The 20260-nt window shown below is 42.4% G+C and overlaps 1 protein-coding gene across 4 annotated transcripts in view; it reads right to left on the bottom strand.

Annotated features, from left to right (window-relative positions):
- IGSF21 (immunoglobin superfamily member 21) overlaps positions 1-20260 on the bottom strand; it is a 497506-nt gene that overhangs the window by 129629 nt on the left and 347617 nt on the right. For all 4 annotated transcript variants that reach the window (XM_075190715.1, XM_075190716.1, XM_075190714.1 and 1 more), the window contains exon 4: positions 17248-17366. In XM_075190715.1, the coding sequence (XP_075046816.1) occupies positions 17248-17366 (119 nt within the window). The remainder of the gene's footprint in view (positions 1-17247; positions 17367-20260) is intronic.

The following is a 20260-nucleotide window of genomic DNA, read 5'->3' as shown; positions in this document are numbered from 1 at the left end:
TAGTCAGTTGTGTCCCAGTTAATAATTGTACGATTATTCTGTATTTTGTAAGAGAGAGATGATGAGTTTTCAAGTGGGGTTTAAAACTTGCAAATTGAATGCTGCTGTCAGGATGGGCGAGAATAGTAAAGCGGGTTTAAGAGAATTTATTCAGTTTTCTAATGGGCAATAAACTGGAAAATGACCACTTATAAAGAAAATGTACATTTATTGAAGGAACGAAGGAAAAACTGCTCAGGATGGTTTCAGTAACAAGATAAAAGCTTCCTCCAATATATAAATTCCAGTTTGTGTGTCTATATTGTGTATACCTGTAGCTGTGTAGTGCTGTGCTCGTACTGGTAAATATACCCAGCTGGAGGTGCTATGCCAAAATATAAATGTAATCTAGATCCCTTTTATTTATACCAACAAAGAGAGATCCACATATGGTGCCAAGTGTAATATACAGTCATATCTGTTGCCAAGTGTAATATACAGTCATATCTAGTGCCAAGTGTAATATACAGAGCCACATCTGGTGCCAAGTTTAATATACAGAGCTACATCTGGTGCCAAGTTTAATATACAGTCATATCTGGTGCCAAGTTTAATATACAGAGCCACATCTGGTACCAAGTTTAATATACAGCCATATCTGGTGCCAAGTTTAATATACAGAGCCACATCTGGTGCCAAGTTTAATATACAGCCATATCTGGTGCCAAGTTTAATATACAGTCATATCTGGTGCCAAGTTTAATATACAGAGCCACACCTGGTGCCAAGTTTAATATACAGTCATACCTGGTGCCAAGTTTAATATACAGAGCCATAGCTCCTGTCAAGTACACTTACCCACTGTGCTGACTGACAGAGTTCAGTGTAGGACAGTGATTTGAACAGCTCTCAGGGGAAAACTTTTTGGCCCGGGGTAGAGAGGATCAGGGATCAGGGGAATTGACAGCGAGTACTGAGGATAACGGTTTTCCCAAATCATCCAAAGCTGTGCATTCAGGGTTAGAGGAGTTTGTAATTTGGGAGGCAAGCTTGTGCTTCTGTGGATAGTTTGACTGATCGACACCATGCACAGCTGGTGGCTACAGTTGTTTTAAAGCAGAGTTATCGCAGGGAGGGGCACGCAGGATTAAGGTGGGGAGGTCAGAATTTTGTAGGTGGAGCTAACAGTTTGGGTGTCTGTTTTATATTACTCAAGGATTTAAATTGAATGTGTTGCAGACTGTAAACCAGAAATAGCATTAACGAAGGCTGGGTCACACTGTGTCTTACAGCTCTGCACAGGCTGCCTAATTCTGACCTACGTCTAAGGCTCCTCCGCGTGCCCTACTGGTACATCAGCACCCGCAGAAGAGATTTAAATCACCAGTTTTCGTATCTCCATCCAAGAAATCAGATAAGACCATAAAAGCACAAATCAAGGTAATGTAATAAACAAGACAACTAAGCTGCCATGGGCTACATGGAAGAAACAACACAATAACCTCAGTTCTCTTATGCTGTGATACATGTGCAGATTGCTGCTTGTAGAGAGAACTACAGGCAGCTTTAGAAAAGCAGATTGCGGCTCTGACCTGTAAATCATGTTATTGCTCCGGGGACTGATATGGTTCATTTCTGAGCTGCGGAGGTTCTCCCCAATTCTCTGTGGTAGCGAGAATATTATTTACAGAACAGATAAACAATCTGTTTCATTAAGCTGTTTATTTCATGTTTTCATGTTATACAGTAACACAGGCCAGGTGTGTTCATAATGTGTGGACTATGTAGACCCCATTTCAGCAATGCCCATGGTGCAGGATGGTGGAGATACAACTCTGATTACGTGTTCAGTAGAGGAATCTATAATGCACATGACAAATGCAGGGGTGTTACAGCAATGTTATAAGAGGAGAAGAACTCAAGGAGGTTTTCGTTCAGATGCAGATTTATGCAAAACGTTATACTGTTGATATGTGTAGAAATGGGAAAAGAGCAAAAAATGCTGCAACATACAGTAATTAGTTGTAATCAACTGCAAATATATAGAATAGGTCAGGACCTTGCATGTCATAAGCACAAATGCAGCAGTGATTATGATTGGACTAATGCAGCTCAGTGGTGATATATTTCCTCCTCACATCACCAGGTCTGGTCTGTATTATACTCAGGGCCCAATACACAGTAAGTTGTGACTGTCAGTATGTTGGAACTTCCCCGGTCCTCACCTTCAGCCAATCACAAGCAGCTTCCTGACGCCGGCCGGTGGAGGGGAGTCCCGGGGGCACCTTGCTGTAATAGTTTAGTTATGGTTTTTGGGTTGCATTTGGAAACATTATTAAAATAAAAATGATAAAGTGGTGAAGAAGGTTTGGGGAGTTTGGCGTCTTTATATTAAAAAGGAAACGAATGGTAAATCAGCGTCGCTCCAGCAACAGACAATCACTGGTCACCGCTGCTTTGTGAAGCTGTCAGATTCTCCAGTCGTCAGATCAGCATTTAGGTACAAATTAATTGAAAGTCCTCTGTATTATGATACAACGTGCGGATATGAGCTGAAAACTCAAGTTTGGATGATTCCTGATTTGTATTCTATAAAAAAATAATAGTTTTATTAGGAAATGATCAGAATATGACTAGCAAAACAATCTTCTTCTTTACTTGGACTGACACACAGCGGAACTGATTTTCCTGTATGAAAACTCACCCACACAGACCAAATATTTACAGTATTTTTTTCCCCGAATGTCTAAACTCAGTAAGAAAAAACAACAATGAATGTTGTGTGTGTGAAAGCAGAATGTAGAATTCCTTCCAGCGATGCTCACAAGCTCCCAGATCAGCCGCAGATAAATGAGCGGAGACAGATAATCCTGTAACGGCATTTTATGTAGGAAGAGAAATTACATCCAGCCGGCATGGTGCCTACAACTCACCGAGCCAATACAACCTGACGCGGGACACAACTGGGGGAACTTCCAGCGCTTGGCGGGAGATCAATGGTTTTACTCATCACGCCGCTGTGTGTTTTATAAATGAAATGTGTGATCCTGTGTATTGCTCTACATGGCTGCGTGTCCCATGCAGGTGAGGAAGGTTATGCTGATGGATGGAGCATATATAAAGTGGTCCAATACACCCAAATCCTGCTCTGGGAGCTGGGACAGCGAGCACTTCGGAGCAGCACGGGGATGAGAAGTGGGCATGGTCACATGATCGTGGGCAGAGTCACATGACAGTGGGCATGTTCAGTGCTTCCATAGTGGTTGACAGGATACTTAAGGAGCATCTGCTAGTGGGACGTACCTCAGAACTGTCCTGGAATAGGGACAAAAATTCTGATCTGCGCAGGGGCTGGGGGAATCTCTCCTTGGGCTGGACCCATAGTGGGCTATCTTGGGCTGGGTCACTGCGCTACCTGTATTTTTTTCCCCCTTTAAAATGTTCTTAATAGGCCGCTAAGCCAAGCCCCCCTGGATTTTGTAAGAGATATGGCAGGATGTAGTAAGCAATATCCCAATATCACAACAAACCGAGACTCCCTAATGAGCCCACCAGTGGCAGGTTATGGTGGGGGAGGGTACAGCTCGGTGCGATCTGTGAGCCCGGCTGACACTCACATACATGTGCAGGTATCACTGTCACTAGTGTTGTCAGCTCTCGTTAACACGGACAGATTTTTGAAGTGTTTGCTGCTGAGGAAATGACTGTGAACCAGCGGAGAAAATGCCGCTGTCACAAGAATCACTGGTCCCTATGACAACCTGCAGTTCAGGCCCAACTGTGAGTAACATCCAAACCTGGGAGAAATTAAGACTTTTCCATCATCGTTTTCAGCACATTCGAGTTTTTGCCACAGTTAACTGTGAAAGGCAGCAGCGTCTGTCACATAGATCAATTGTACTTGTTACAGACACATTTCCCCAGCGGACTATAAGCAGTCTGCACACCCAGCTACATACAAACAATTCTACCTGTCCTTAATGGAGAGTTTTGGTCAGTGACTAATTTCACTGCACAGATACTGAATAGAAGGAGCATTGTATAAGTAATCAAAATTATATTATCTTCTAATAATTATATAGAATTAGACATTGCAATGTATATTAACACAGCATTTTCTTGGGAATAAACTACAACATAGAAACATTTCGGCAGATGAGAACCACACGGCCCATTTTAATTCCTAAAATCTCAAACCCTATATGATCTTTAGTCTTTTTTTTGTTCCAGATTTAGGACAGGAATATGTCTCTCTCAATCATGTTTAATTTTAACCACAGTCTTACCTCTGCTGGGAGGCTTTCCTACCTATCTACTAACCTTTCTGTAATGTCAGTCTTCCTCAAATTTCCCCATAACTTGCCACCCTCCAGTCTTAGCGCAGGTCCTCATGTTCTGATACTTCTCTTCCCTCCTGTACTTGGTACATCTGAGTGATTCCGTTATATCCCTCTCTCCTTTCTATGCTCCAAGGCCCTTCCACCTTTCCGGGTAAGTTATGTGATATAGAACATCCTTGTTTGCACAGTCTCTAATTTATTGATGACCTTGTGGAGATAAGGCCCCCAGGACTGATCACCGTATTCTAAGTTAGGACTCGGCAGTAACCCAGATAGTGAATTGACCACCTCCTCTCTCTGTCCGTTACCGATTCCTCTCCCTATGCAACCTAGTATCTGCCAGGCCTTGATCATTATCATGTTATAGTGTCTTCCTGGTCAGAAGCTGTTATTATTGTGCCATAAATACTTTTAATTACTATTCCCTCTTTGGATTTTCGAGATCCAAGTGCATCATTTTGCTTTGCTTGTCATTGAACTGCAGTTGCCATATTCTTGACCCCCCCCCCTCATTGTATTTACCTTGTTTTGTCATCTGCAAAAAGGAATATCTTATATTAAAGAAGACTGGCCCAAGTACAGAGCCTTGGGGTACGCCACTGGTTACCCATCGCTCTTCTGAATGTATTCCATTTACTACAAGTCTCTGTCTACCCTTCAATCAACATCATATCCCCTCGACCACCACTCACTCCAACCAAACAGTCCACTTGTTGAGCAACTTTCGATGTAGGATCCTGTCGGAGACTTTACTAATATCTACGACTATTACATTATCCAGTCCAGAAGATCACTCTGATTCAAAACAACTTAATGACTGTTCTTCATTAAATTTTGTAGAGGTCCCACAGACCCGATGTAGAGCCGCATGGTAGGTGACTTTAAGTCACTGTCTTGTGCATGCCCTCCAGCAACTTTAACTAGAAAGATTGATCTTTCAATCTTCCGTCTGTGTTCTTCAGCAGTTTGTTGATATAATCAGAGCTGTTTACGTGCATCATCATTGGATACATTACAGCTCTCAAAGCAGCTTTTTACCCTATCGCAAGGAAACAATTCTGCTTGATAATAAAAAGATGGGACAATTAATTAGTAATCTAAATGGAGAAAACATTTTCAGGTGATTTAAAACACCTGGATTATACCAAAGTGGCCGTAACCAGAACCTGGGTCAAGAACATGAGCAGAAATCACATATGTGTATATATAACGGTGGCTTAGACGTATTTCCACATGCAGATAAGGTGTGATTGTTCTCAGTACAATCTCTGATGTCTGTCACAGCTTTATTGATTCAATCCCACAATGATGACTGAACAGCTGTCACTGGGAGCCACAAGGAACTGGAAACCTGTAGATTAGCACCGAGAACGATCCTATCTGTGTCCCAGCACAGGGAATGCCATGATTGGGTTTACGGACCCGCTGCTGTACACGAGCCCCCGGGAATATTCACCAGAGATAGGGATCTGACAATCAAGGCAATCCAGGGGGAAGTTTCCGACAGTAAAACTCTCATTCCACATTTAAATCGGGGTAATAGGGAGTGGATGGAAGGAAAGTGCTGTATTGGAGCTGAGTGGAGATTGTCCTACCTCATTAATGGGCGTCAGGCAGGCTGTCGTTTCCAATAATTAAATCAAGGTCATTAACAAGGATGACGGAAATTCTAATATTAAACAGTGTCCAAGATTTTCATTGTGTTTAAGGAATGTTACACCACCCTCGAAGGTTGGCGACACACATACAAAAAGCATTGGGGGTGTTGCTGCACCATGTGGGGGTGTCTAGCGCTGACAAAACTCTAGGTCACCCTAATCCCTAATCATTTTCTAAGAAATGTGTCTTTGTTTTATTATTGTGACATTTAAGTTTCCTGGCTTCCTATATTTCCAAAATGCAGATCTAGTGGATTTTACATCACTGTGTTTAATGATTGTGGCAGTAACCTACAACTCACATTGTCCATTGTACACAGGTATCCAATACCAACACTGACCCCTGTCTCTACCCTGTGCTATCACCAAGGGAGGGCTGGTAAATTTTAGTCTGGGGGGCAAGACTCAACTTAGTAGCCTATTTTAAAGGAATAAAAATACAGGTGGCCCAGTGACCGAGCCCAAGCTAGTTCACTATGGGACCGGCCCCCGGGGGGGGGGGGGGGGGGGGCAGATGACGCCCTGCCCCCAGCCCAGTCAGATCACTAATACTGGTGGCATCAGCTGGTGATTGAGTCATGCACTAAGCCAACACCAGCAGACAAGCTAACACTGATGGTGCAATAACAACTGAGTCACCCGAACTTTTTTCAACATTGTTATATATATTACCTAATACAAATGGATAATACTAATTTGCCCCTTCTCATCATACTAACCCTTATAAATGGATCACTTTACTTATGTATTTTCCGGCAAGGTTTCATATTCCATAAGATACTCATTATACATATTTAACACTTATGGTGACAATATTCTATATAATCCACCGAAAATATTTTAGTATCTGGTGAATTGTTTGTTACCGAATTGTAAATCTACTGAATCACTGTTTTAATTGGACACGTGTATTAAATAATTCATCTGACAAGTATAATGGTATAATGTAGACATGAGCCAGGTGAGATGTCTTTCTGATGAAGTCTGATGAGACGAAACGCGTAGTGGATGGACTCTACATTGCTTGCAGACTTCATTCGCATCTGAATCTGACTATACATTAATTGCTCTTTCCAATTTGTCTGTCTAGAGCCACTTGTCTGTCTAGAGCCACTTGTTTAGAAGTAGAATTATATTTTAAAGCGTCATCTTGTTTAGTTACAAGCCTTATTTTTGTGCACAAAATTGGTAATGGACAAATGAAGTAGAACATTCATCTGTCAGACATGACCTCTGATTGCTGGATAAGGTCACACCTCATTCCAGAGAGATAGCCTACTGCTATTTACAAGAACAGACAGGACCTAGTGGTCGGCTGTCCCTGAAATCATCAATGCTGTGTACTAGCGTCGGTCAGAATTAAGACAAGAAGATCACTCTTCTATCACCAATCAGAACTCATCTTCCCACAGTCTTATGCGCTTTTCAACCCATTACAGAAGATGGCTGAAGACTCTCCATAACCTTAAACTCACAGAGAGCTTGCATGACATTCGATTCTTAAATTCTGGATGTTCTGGAGGTCACCAGCAGACAGAGGAACATGACTTGAAATGCCACTGAAATTATAGATTTCTGAAGAGTGTCTGTAAGATAACAAAGGCCAACATTTGCATACATTCCCCCTTGTTAATGAATTGCCTTTTCTATGGTCCTTGCATACTAATGTTAGCTGCATCGGATTTCCTTTATATCACCGCCGATGTTTAGTCCCAACAACAACAGATTAAACAGGAAGGCGACTTGGTGGCTCTACAGAGACTCGAATTGATATTCCCAAGAGACAAAGAAACCAGCCAGCTTTCTGGAATGTAATGATCAGTTATTAATCATACGCTATACCATTGGGTTTGTAGGACACTGCAAATTGAAAGATAACGTGGGTTAGATAGTGGGGCACAATGTCACCCTTGGAATCATGCAATCTCTGTAATCGTGGCACGAAACAATAACAGAACAATTCAATGGGAAAGAGAAAAATGCTGCAAAGTTCCCTCGAAGCCTTTTGCTCCAAATCTTTCACAACACTTTCTTTTCAGTAAAAGCAGATTTTTCTCTTTCCTGACATGTATTGTAATGCGTTCACTACACAGCGTACCGTAAGAAGCAGAGATGGAAAAAGACTGTTGGTGCAATGATAGAACACAGTATGTAATAGTCTATAAATAAAAATAATAGAAGGGATGCCCACTCTTTGGAAATAAGCTATTCCTTATAGATGACAGAATAAAGGTAATGATCAGACTGGTTTCCTAGGCACTCTTTACTGTATACATTGTAGCATTTTATGGGGAGATTCCATTCAGTGTGATTTGTCTCCGAAACAGTCTGCGGATACACACCGAGGCTCATTCTTCCTCACTTCCCACAATGAGCAGATATTCTTTACTGTAACAGGCATTCTCGTATTGCCTTCGATCATCGGGGGAATGTTCAGCAGCACAGAGCGCTGAATTCAACCTCCCCCTTAAAGTTCAAATCTCTCTTTATAACTTGCGCCAAACTCCTGACACAAATGTATACAATTTTTTTTTCTCATTTACATATTTCCCAACTAAATATAACAAAAAGTGTTCTAGACAAACCTACCGTCTTCTGGACAGAAAATAGAAGACATTACATAGAGACGGAGCAGATGTTGCAGTATTAGATATATGAATATCACAACATTTTCATTGAACATATAGGCCACTGTTCTGCGTAGCTGGCAACATATTAAGAGATTTCCCACAGATACTTTGCTGCTGATGCGGATCACCCACACGGATTAGGTGCGCTGCGGAATCACCTGACCTTGGAGGACCATCCACCACGTCATGCATACTGAAGGCCATCATTGTGAATCTTCTGCACTACATACTCATTAACTTATAACACCTAGAGAGTAAGAGGAGATGACAAGAATGGCATCTAACATGGAAGAAAAGGAAGTCGTTGTGCTGTTGGTGAATATTAAAAGCAGGGACAAATCTTGGGTCCAATCTTTGAAAGTTGTGACTCTCCCCAGAAATTCAGAATAGTTGTCAACTAAAATGCCCTGCAGGACATTGAGTGAAGTCTGCTGTCTACATAGCAAGTGGGTTGGAGGTTATACATCGCTTTGTAGCCATTATTTCCCTGTTGCACCAAAATAAGAACTTTCTTTACCCCGATACACAGAATACTGGTCAAAGTTTTACTCTCATAACCCATCTGTTGCATCGGCAATGATCTCACACCGACACTATGCCGGCAAAGAGTGCCTGCTGCCAGGGGAAGGTATGTTCTGTCAACTTTGAATATTTACTGTGCAACAGATTTTATCCGGTGAAACATGGCAGCCTCAAGTCGGTGGTGGGAGAACGGTTTAATTTGGTGATTAAATTCCAATTACGACATTTCCCCAGAATTCTCTGATGCCAACAGAGTAGCACAAGACAAGCTGGGGCTTCTTTCATGTAAAGTCTGGTTAGTAGAGGCATAAACATACATACAGTATATATACATGCATACAGACGTTAAGGTGGTGTCTAGTAAGGGAGACTAAGTAGTAAGACTAGTCTACTAAGTAAGTACACAGAATATATAAACACAAATCACAGCACTGAAAAATAAGTTGTCGTCTAACCATATATAAATGAGTTCACGAAAGTGTTTTGTTCTATCAAAAAGAACCAGAATTTATTACAATAAATACAGACCGGTGGATATACAATCACCAGACAGATGCGATTCTTTGCAGGTACGGCATACACGTGCGGGAAGAGCAGTTCGTAGTCACTAATCCACAAACACACCAAACAGGTTATATCCCCTTCTTTATTCCCACAGTGGTGGCAGACTAGGGGCGGTAGCCAGTTTGTGATAGGTGGGATCTTCAGTCGTAAGTACAATCATTGTAGAAAATAGATTGGTTGAAAAATTCTCCAGTGTGACCCAAACCCTGAGTGTTCTACCCCATGGTGGTTGGGGATCGTTGGCTCCATATGAACAAGGTGCCTAAAAGTCTAATCTAAGGCACTGTAACAGCATCATCTATTTATATAGCACCACTAATTCCGCAGCTCTGTATAACAATGACCTTGTTGGATAACCCTGAAGATGTTGATCATATTATATTTTAAATGCTAGTTGTTTAGCCCAGACCAATTGTTCTCTTCTATCACTGATTAAACACTTCACCTGGCCACATTTAAGAATAAAGCTGGGTACACGCTACAGGTTTTGCAGCCAATCACACCATTAACAACCGTTTGACCTGATATCTTATTAGCGTGTACGCTCCAACGATGAATGATTATCGTTCCAAAGCACATTATATCATATCGTTTGATTTTTAAACTGAACTAAAAATCTTGTTTAACGATTAAGCGACGACGTTCCAATCCTGCAGTTTGTATGTACTCAGGAGCGGCAGTGTCCATAGATCTCCATAGAGGTTACAGAGTCACCATCTTTTCAGCTGATGGTTATGACAGATGAAGAGCTCAGATCTGACAGTAAATTGTGTAAAACTTGTACAGTGTGTACATGCTGATTCACATGGCAGTCATAGTAAGCACACGTACATGTCTATCCCCACAGCAGTGTTACTGAACAATGTCAGCGGGCATCAATGGTGTGCGCTGTATGTAGTATGTATCTAACCAATGGTGTAGGTTACGTAGGTGGTTCTATATGTGACAGGGATCCTACGGAGACAATTGCATTTAATGAAATAAAAAATAACTACAAAGTGGATAATTCCTTGAAGTAGTACAGGAGCAGTGCGGAGCTGGCGGCTCCCAATAGCACATTCGCAGATAGTTATAGATCACACAACTCGTACCCAGTAAGATTTTACATTAAGCTTTAACATTAGAGAATGGATACAATGAGTCATTTCATGTACAACCCTGTAATTTATTCAATGATTTCTTCTTTTTTGTCTTCAAGGAGTATGTTATATTTACGCTCTGTGCTTTGCACACCATTAATGGTACTTTAAAGTCCCTGGAGAGTTCTATCCCCTGTTGTGCTACTGTCACACAAGCAGCACTGTGATCCGGAGAGCCAACGCCTTCTGCAATCATCTGCAGCTCACCAGAAACCTCTCTCCATCATTACGAGTAATGGGACTTGGAATAAATGCTCGCTAATACCTGATTGTGTGCTGGAGAATGAATCTCGTCTTATAAAGAACTTAATGGAGTTTGAGGATTAGACAAATCTGCTAAACAATTACTATGGCTCTCTGTAACCCCCGAATAGGACAATATATCATTTATACAGCAATTAGAAATACTGAACACAATGTAGAATACATTATGTGAAATAACCTGGAGCGGAGAGGAGCTTCGATGGGTGAAGATTATCCAATTTTTAATGTGCACCTGTCACTGTGACTTAACATTATCTGATTGAACAGAAATGACAAAGTATCTTTATCAAGCTACATCCCAGCTTCTAAACCACTGTTCACACAGCTCCGTCTCCCTGGCTGGCGAGTGGCAACCTATGGACATGGGCAGGGGGGGGGTAGATTCAGCTGGTATTTCAGGAAGGTGGCACTGTAGGATTGCAGAGATAGGTGACGTGTGTAATACTGGCCACACGGGAGACAATCCTAGAGCACCTATGAATTACTGTCAGATAATTTTCCAGCACTGTACTTACAGTACCATAACTCATCTCATCCAAACATGTACAAGAAATACTTTTGTCGTGTTCAAGAGGTTACTGATTCAGCTTTTCAGCATAATGGAAGAGTTATTCAATGAGCCATGTGGTAAGTGGTACTGAGAGACCCGACACTTGGCAGAACCAGCAGTAGAATCACAGCATCAGGAGTGACCACCAAGAACTGGGAAAGATAAATAGTTATGGCGGAGGCTACTGGTATTTCTACCTCTGCCCATCTTACATCATCTCCCTCAGACCTCACATACCACAGTGGCTGGAGATCAGACGGACACTGGTTAACGTATTGCCCCATAGTGCCCCTAATATCAGTATAAATATTGGGCTGAGCAGTCCAATCTCCTTCAGCGACCTCTGTGTACAGCACACAACACAGACACACTGTCGGGAGACTTAAAGCCATTGTTTAAACTTTAAACAATAGATTTCCATAAAAGGCGCTACATTTCCAGTCTGTTTCACCAGCCACATGAATGTTGCTGCATGTAACAGACGGACATACAGTGGTAATTAAGCACTCTGGTGTTTATTAAAAAAAACCTGGAATCCTCTATGCTGCATGAATCCGACATAAAAACAAGAATAACTCTCAATACTCTTTAACGGGAACAGTTTGCTTTCATAAAAGACAGCAAACATTGTCTGATAACAAGGTCACCATGTTCTTTTATACAACAAAAGAGATTTGACTGACAGTAAGTGCTGCCCTCTAGGTGTCAGAGAGAGAACTGCAAATGAATATTATGTCATTATATTTGTTTTTCAATGAAATACTTGAATACAAGGTTCATGGTGATCCCTTGAACTTATTATACTTACATATAGTAAACAATGGTGATTCTCCCCCCCCCCATTTATTCTCATTCTATGCATTTTCAGCAGTGAAGAGGTTAACATATGCTGTCTCATTGGCACCTATTAGACATTGCCCCCAATGTCACTAGAAAGCTCTGCCATGTCAGACGCTGCCTCTCTCTCATCCCCTCCAGCTTCCATGTGTCAGCGCCACAGCCTCACTACAGTGTGCCAAGCGGCATCAAAACGAAGGTGTAAAAATAGTCCCAGCATCTGCCACTCTGCCTACTCAGGGTGATCTGACGAGTTGGCACTAATACCCGTGTGGGAGGAAGGACTGATTCCCATAACCTCCGAATCCCAGTAATGATATGTTATCTTGTTATCTCCTTCCTGGTGTCCTTCAATAATACCCACGTTCACAGAGTGTGAGGTTTGTATGTAACACAGAATGCGGTGAATGCGCAATAAACATCATTATGTCATTTTACTGGATGTGAATATCATATTGCCCACGAGTTACACGGCCATCCCAAATATCAATTCTCTATAGCCCAATGCGTTATGGACCTAGAAAAGGAGAATCAACTATAAGATCTATAACTGTAGTCTATAACATCAGACTATGGGTGTAATAAGCAAAGATCAGACTATGGGTGTACTAAGCAGAGATCAGACTAGGGGTGTACTAAGCAGAGATCAGACTAGGGGTGTACTAAGAAGAGATCAGACTATGGGTGTACTAAGCAGAGATCAGACTATGGGTGTACTAAGCAGAGATCAGACTATGGGTGTACTAAGCAGAGATCAGACTAGGGTGTACTAAGCAGAGATCAGACTATGGGTGTACTAAGCAGAGATCAGACTATGGGTGTACTAAGCAGAGATCAGACTATGGGTGTACTAAGCAGAGATCAGACTATGGGTGTACTAAGCAGAGATCAGACTATTGGTGTACTAAGAAGAGATCAGACTATGGGTGTACTAATCAGAGATCAGACTAGGGGTGTAATAAGCAGAAATCAGACTAGGGGTGTACTAAGAAGAGATCAGACTATGGGTGTACTAAACAGAGATCAGACTAGGGTGTACTAAGCAGAGATCAGACTATGGGTGTACTAAGCAGAGATCAGACTATGGGTGTACTAAGCAGAGATCAGACTATGGGTGTACTAAGCAGAGATCAGACTATGGGTGTACTAAGCAGAGATCAGACTATGGGTGTACTAAGCAGAGATCAGACTATGGGTGTACTAAGCAGAGATCAGACTATGGGTGTACTAAGCAGAGATCAGACTATGGGTGTACTAAGCAGAGATCAGACTATTGGTGTACTAAGAAGAGATCAGACTATGGGTGTACTAAGAAGAGATCAGACTATGGGTGTACTAATCAGAGATCAGACTATGGGTGTACTAATCAGAGATCAGACTAGGGGTGTACTAATCAGAGATCAGACTAGGGGTGTACTAATCAGAGATCAGACTAGGGGTGTACTAATCAGAGATCAGACTAGGGGTGTACTAAGCAGAGATCTGACTATGGGTGTACTAAGCAGAGATCAGACTAGGGGTGTACTAAGCAGAGATCAGACTATGGGTGTACTAAGCAGAGATCAGACTATGGGTGTACTAAGCAGAGATCAGACTAGGGGTGTACTAAGCAGAGCTCAGACTAGGGGTGTACTAAGAAGAGATCAGACTAGGGGTGTACTAAGAAGAGATCAGACTAGGGGTGTAATAAGCAGAGATCAGACTATGGGTGTACTAAGCAGAGATCAGACTATGGCTGTACTAAGCAGAGATCAGACTAGGGGTGTAATAAGCAGAGATCAGACTATGGGTGTACTAAGCAGAGATCAGACTAGGGGTGTAATAAGCAAAGATCAGACTAGGGGTGTAATAAGCAAAGATCAGACTAGGGGTGTACTAAGCAGAGATCAGACTAGGGGTGTACTAAGCAGAGATCAGACTATGGGTGTACTAAGCAGAGATCAGACTAGGGGAGTACTAAGCAGTGATCAGACTAGGGGTGTACTAAGCAGAGATCAGACTAGGGGTGTACTAAGCAGAGATCAGACTAGGGGTGTACTAAGCAGAGATCAGACTATGGGTGTACTAAGCAGAGATCAGACTATGGCTGTACTAAGCAGGGATCAGACTATGGCTGTACTAAGCAGGGATCAGATTATGGGTGTAATAAGCAGAGATCAGACTAGGGATGTACTAAGCAGAGATCAGACTAGGGGTTTAATAAGCAGAGATCAGACTATGGGTGTACTAAGCAGAGATCAGACTATGGGTGTACTAAGCAGAGATCAGACTAGGGGTGTACTAAGCAGAGATCAGACTAGGGGTGTACTAAGCAGAGATCAGACTAGGGGTGTACTAAGCAGAGATCAGACTAGGGGTGTACTAAGCAGAGATCAGACTAGGGGTGTACTAAGCAGAGATCAGACTATGGGTGTACTAAGCAGAGATCAGACTATGGGTGTACTAAGCAGAGATCAGACTAGGGGTGTACTAAGCAGAGATCAGACTAGGGGTGTACTAAGCAGAGATCAGACTATGGGTGTACTAAGCAGAGATCAGACTAGGGGTGTACTAAGCAGAGATCAGACTAGGGGTGTACTAAGCAGAGATCAGACTATGGGTGTACTAAGCAGAGATCAGACTATGGCTGTACTAAGCAGGGATCAGACTATGGCTGTACTAAGCAGGGATCAGATTATGGGTGTAATAAGCAGAGATCAGACTAGGGATGTACTAAGCAGAGATCAGACTATGGGTGTACTAAGCAGAGATCAGACTAGGGGTTTAATAAGCAGAGATCAGACTATTGGTGTACTAAGCAGAGATCAGACTAGGGGTGTACTAAGCAGAGATCAGACTAGGGGTTTAATAAGCAGAGATCAGACTAGGGGAGTACTAAGCAGAGATCAGACTAGGGGTGATATAAGAAGAGATCAGACTAGGGGTGTAAAAAGCAGAGAGTGTGTGCGGTTATCCTCCTATATGATTATTTCTGCTCCCAATAATGCCCTGTTCACCGTTCCCCTACACCTTGGGTTCTATAATTACAGTTTTCACATGTGTATAATAAGTACAGGATCCTGGGGAGAGAATCAGAAAGTTTACAGCTGTGAGTGGGAGGCTAACAACGGGACAGGTTGGTGACATTTAAACAACCGATAATATCCTTATTATCTTCTTAGAATGTTTAATAAAATAAAATCCTTATTTACAGAACATTCACACAATATATATTCCCAGGAGGACGCAGAGAGATGACATGGAGATAAATCTTTACCTGCAGACATGGGATCAATAAGAAGATTATATTTAATGTTATACAATCTGCTTGTTACTTTATACAGCATTTTCTCTTCTCACTATAGAAATGCAGGAAGAGCTCCGTCCACAAGTGCCAAGGGTAGAGGGGACGGCTGGTAGTGCATGGGATGAGGGGACGGCTGCCAGCGCCTGGCATGAGGGGACGGGTGGCAGCGCCTGGCATGAGGGGACGGATGGCAGCGCCTGGCATGAGGGGACGGATGGCAGCGCCTGGCATGAGGGGACGGATGGCAGCGCCTGGCATGAGGGGACGGATGGCAGCGCCTGGCATGAGGGGACGGATGGCAGCGCCTGGCATGAGGGGACGGATGGCAGCGCCTGGCATGAGGGGACGGATGGCAGCGCCTGGCATGAGGGGACGGATGGCAGCGCCTGGCATGAGGGGACGGCTGGCAGCGCCTGGCATGAGGGGACGGATGGCAGCGCCTGGCATGAGGGGACGGCTGGCAGCGCCTGGCATGAGGGGACGGCTGGCAGCGCCTGGCATGAGGGGACGGCTGGCAGCGCCTGGCATGAGGGGCTAGCACAAGACAGTGGTCCGGGGTACCCCAGCACCCCCTCCCCATATTTACCTGGCACATATGAGGAGAATTGGAGGGTAAGTGATTTGTCCGTAGGATTACAGGTGTGAGGATATTATAACACCTGATGAATGATCGGTATGTACATTTATATTACAGAGACATTATTGGTGCAAAGCTATTGATGAGAATGGAAGCGTTCCTCGTCTCCTCTCACAGCGCCATTCTTCTCTTATGAATTCACTAGAAACGGAGACTTCTGGGCTACGACTAAACCTACTCATTCTCCTCCAAGTGGGTCAGTGCCTCGTGCCTCACTGATGTCACTAGTAACTAGTGATCCATTCAGTTTATAAAATGACTGTAGGGGAGAATCAGACACAGTCCTCAGCTAATAACAATATCTGCACATCAGCGTGATAAGATGTCACATACATCGGAACCCGTACAGGATAATGGCTAATTATTATCTCACTTTTTGACAGTCAAAACACAGCAGGATAATAACAATTTTCTCATCCGAAAAGCCTGCACCACAAATAACTGGTTTGCTGAATGATGACTTTCATATGTCGTAGAAAATTAAACATAATTGGAATTTACCACATTTACTATATAATGGAAATGTAGCATTGGAAATACACTTATTCTCTTGCAGCCACACAGTATAATCTTCTGTAGTGAACTGCAGTATCTTCATGTGGCCTACAGGTGTCACTGTTGTAATTACGGTCTATAAAAGGCAATTGGTGGAAGGACAGAACTTTGCACACTTGCTGATAACCTAAGAACTGTGCATTGCACAGCAGTGATTACATCCTAGTTACAGCAATAGAAAAATACATTTATACCAGAGTTTTAAAAGTGAGATAAACCCCTCAAACAATAGCTCATGAATAACCCTGCGCAAAATATTATCATACGTGTGTAAGGGGATACTCACACATGACATTGAGAAACACATTGTCTGATGCCAGCACCACTTTTTCCCGCGTGGCCCTGTCGTATATACCAACGTGGCACTCGTAGGGGCCGTTGTCTGAGATGCGTACCTCCGGGAGCCTGGTGGAAAAAGGGGAACGAGAGCCTTTAATTATCTCAGCCAAGCAGAACGATCTTACGTACATATAACAGTCACAGTCAGAGACTAATAAACATAAAAGATCCATTTTATTGGGACTCTACTGCCCACAATAATGGATCGAAAGCCGTTGACACCTTATGAGGTGTGAAAATGATTATTTCATCTTCCAGCGCCTTCATACACTCAAAAAGTTTCTTTGAAGTGTAATAGATTAACGAAGACACAGAAACTTAGTAGAAAAATATCAGATTATTGCACTTGTGGCAGCATTATTCCGGCCCACGCCACCACTTCCAGTCATTGAACCCACCAGCTAAGAACAACCCTGACAAGAAACAGCTTAATATGGTATAAACATATAATTACATCTGATGTAGGCACCGTATGACACGGATTTCACTGACACAGTAAGATATATTACATTTAATTTCCATTCAACGTGTTATTTTCTCTGGTGGCATAGAACACATCCACTCCAGAGGGTATAATTGGCGATTGTTTAAGCAGTGAAGCAAATTAACATTTTGTCCATCAAAAAACTGTACTTATTTAAAAAGAAATGAGGAAACATTAACGTTAAGCCATTATTTAACATTATGAAAGGCTGAGAATTACTTAATAATATACATGAAATAACTGGACTGTTTATACTATAACTAAATATGTCCATCATGTTCGCTGTCTCTCCTCTGCAGCAGGCTGCCATGTTATGTGGGAGGAGCTTTTATAACTGAGCAGGCAGAGTGTGAGTGACAGCTTTGCAAAATTGCTGTGCAGAAATGCATTGAGTGGATTGGTCGGTTCATACACAAGGGGTGGACTAGTGATGTCACAGTATTTCAAACGTCTGCAGAATCAGCTTTATAACCTGTATGAAATCCTATTCAGGACCCTGTCCTAAAAATATGGGAGGGGCTTCATCTGTCTGTAATGGAGGGAAGGCAATTCTTAACTAAGTAACAGCTGCAGTATATTGTCAGGGTAACACTGAACAGTGTATTTTTACCTCCATGGTCTATATCTGAAAGCTGGGGTTTAGCAAGTCATAGTTATCAATTACTGTGGATAATAAAGGAGAGCCAGCATCACCGTAAACTGTTACTATCTCCTGTGAGATGGAATTGAATGGAGATATATTTAGCAATGTTAAGCTTTGGTTATATGTATATTGGTTACGATGCTTCTGTGTACAATATCAAAGTCTGCTGATGTCATAATAGCTGATGGAGACCCTGAATACATTTACACCTAAACTCTCCGATTACAGCAACATGGTGAAAAAGGAGAAAAATCAGAATAAAATCACAAACACTTCTAATATGTGCAATTTATTGTAATCCCTGTTTGGGCAAACGGCAGCTGTTTTGTGCAAACCGCAGTGTCAACGTGCCTCTTCTCCAACATGTCAATAACAGGCTAATGAGGCCCCCAAGAGGCTTGTGGCTATAGGCAACTGCCCTGTCAAAATGCTACCCTTACTATAAAATACAAATATAAAACACTGTATGGACAATGGATCTCGGTGCAGCTACTGGTAGAGGCTGCTTATACCATGTTGTAGAGACCGGAGAAATATTATACAATTATAAATAAGTAAACAGCACAGAGAATATATTCTAAAGAATTTGCTATAGGTCTTGTTTAAATTTTCACTTCTCTAAAAGATATTCTCATGCTATCTATTATTTAGACATATTTTTAATAATTCAATACACCCTTTATACTTCTATAAAACTGGAGTCAGAGGTCCTAATATAGTCTTTATCAATGTGTATGTCTAAAACATGTAAATCTGATTTACAGTCTGGGCTGACCAGTTCTCCTGATACAATGTAACTGGTCACCAGTCTGGTTGTGGGGGAATGACAATCTCTCCTGGTACAATGTAACTGGTCACCAGTGTGGATGTGGGGGAATGACAATCTCTCCTGATACAATGTAACTTGTCATCAGTCTAGATGTGGAGGAATGACAATCTCTCCTGATACAATGTAACTGGTCACCAGTCTGGATGTGGGGGAATGACAATCTCTCCTGGTACAATGTAACTGGTCACCAGTCTGGATGTGGGGGAATGATAATCTCTCCTGATACATAGTAACTGGTCACCAGTCTAGATGTGGAGGAACGATAATCTCTCCTGATACAAAGTAACTGGTCACCAGTCTGGATGTGGGGGAATGATAATCTCTCCTGATACATAGTAACTGGTCACCAGTCTGGATGTGGGGGAATGACAATCTCTCCTGATACAATGTAACTGGTCATCGGTCTGGATGTGGGGGAATGACAATCTCTCCTGGTACAATGTAACTGGTCATCGGTCTGGATGTGGGGGAATGACAATCTCTCCTGGTACAATGTAACTGGTCACCAGTCTGGATGTGGGGGAATGATAATCTCTCCTTGATGTTGTTAAGTAAACATGTTTTCCTCACAAAATACATGTCTTTCTTAGAGTGTGGGTTTATTGTGTTACATTGTTACACTTTATTGTAGAGATGTAAAAATGACATCAGCTGGGTGCTGGGATTGGAGAGAGGGGCAGGAGAGATGCAGCCACCTGTACCACAAATCACTATTGTAACTTCCATACTATTATAATCTCTGCAGTCTTGCGTTACGTGGGTCAGTGACGCTTATACCAGCAGACTGCCCGTATGACACTGTTCTGAATAGATTCTGGCTGTTCCTGTATTTGTCTCTTGTGACCTGTGTGCCAGACGTATTAAGATGTAACGTTGCGATCCATTTACTGCCTAGTATCCACGGCTCCCAAACACAGACCCTTTCAAAAGTGGATTAAGAGCACAGCCTGCACATTCACTTCAGGAATGGAGGAGTATTGATCAGGGCCCGGCCAGCAGTCAGC

This window comes from Mixophyes fleayi, chromosome 11 (assembly GCF_038048845.1).
Source record: "Mixophyes fleayi isolate aMixFle1 chromosome 11, aMixFle1.hap1, whole genome shotgun sequence".
Lineage (NCBI taxonomy): Eukaryota > Metazoa > Chordata > Amphibia > Anura > Limnodynastidae > Mixophyes > Mixophyes fleayi.
Note: the sequence above shows the minus strand (reverse complement) of the source record. Positions and strands in the feature narration are given on the sequence as shown.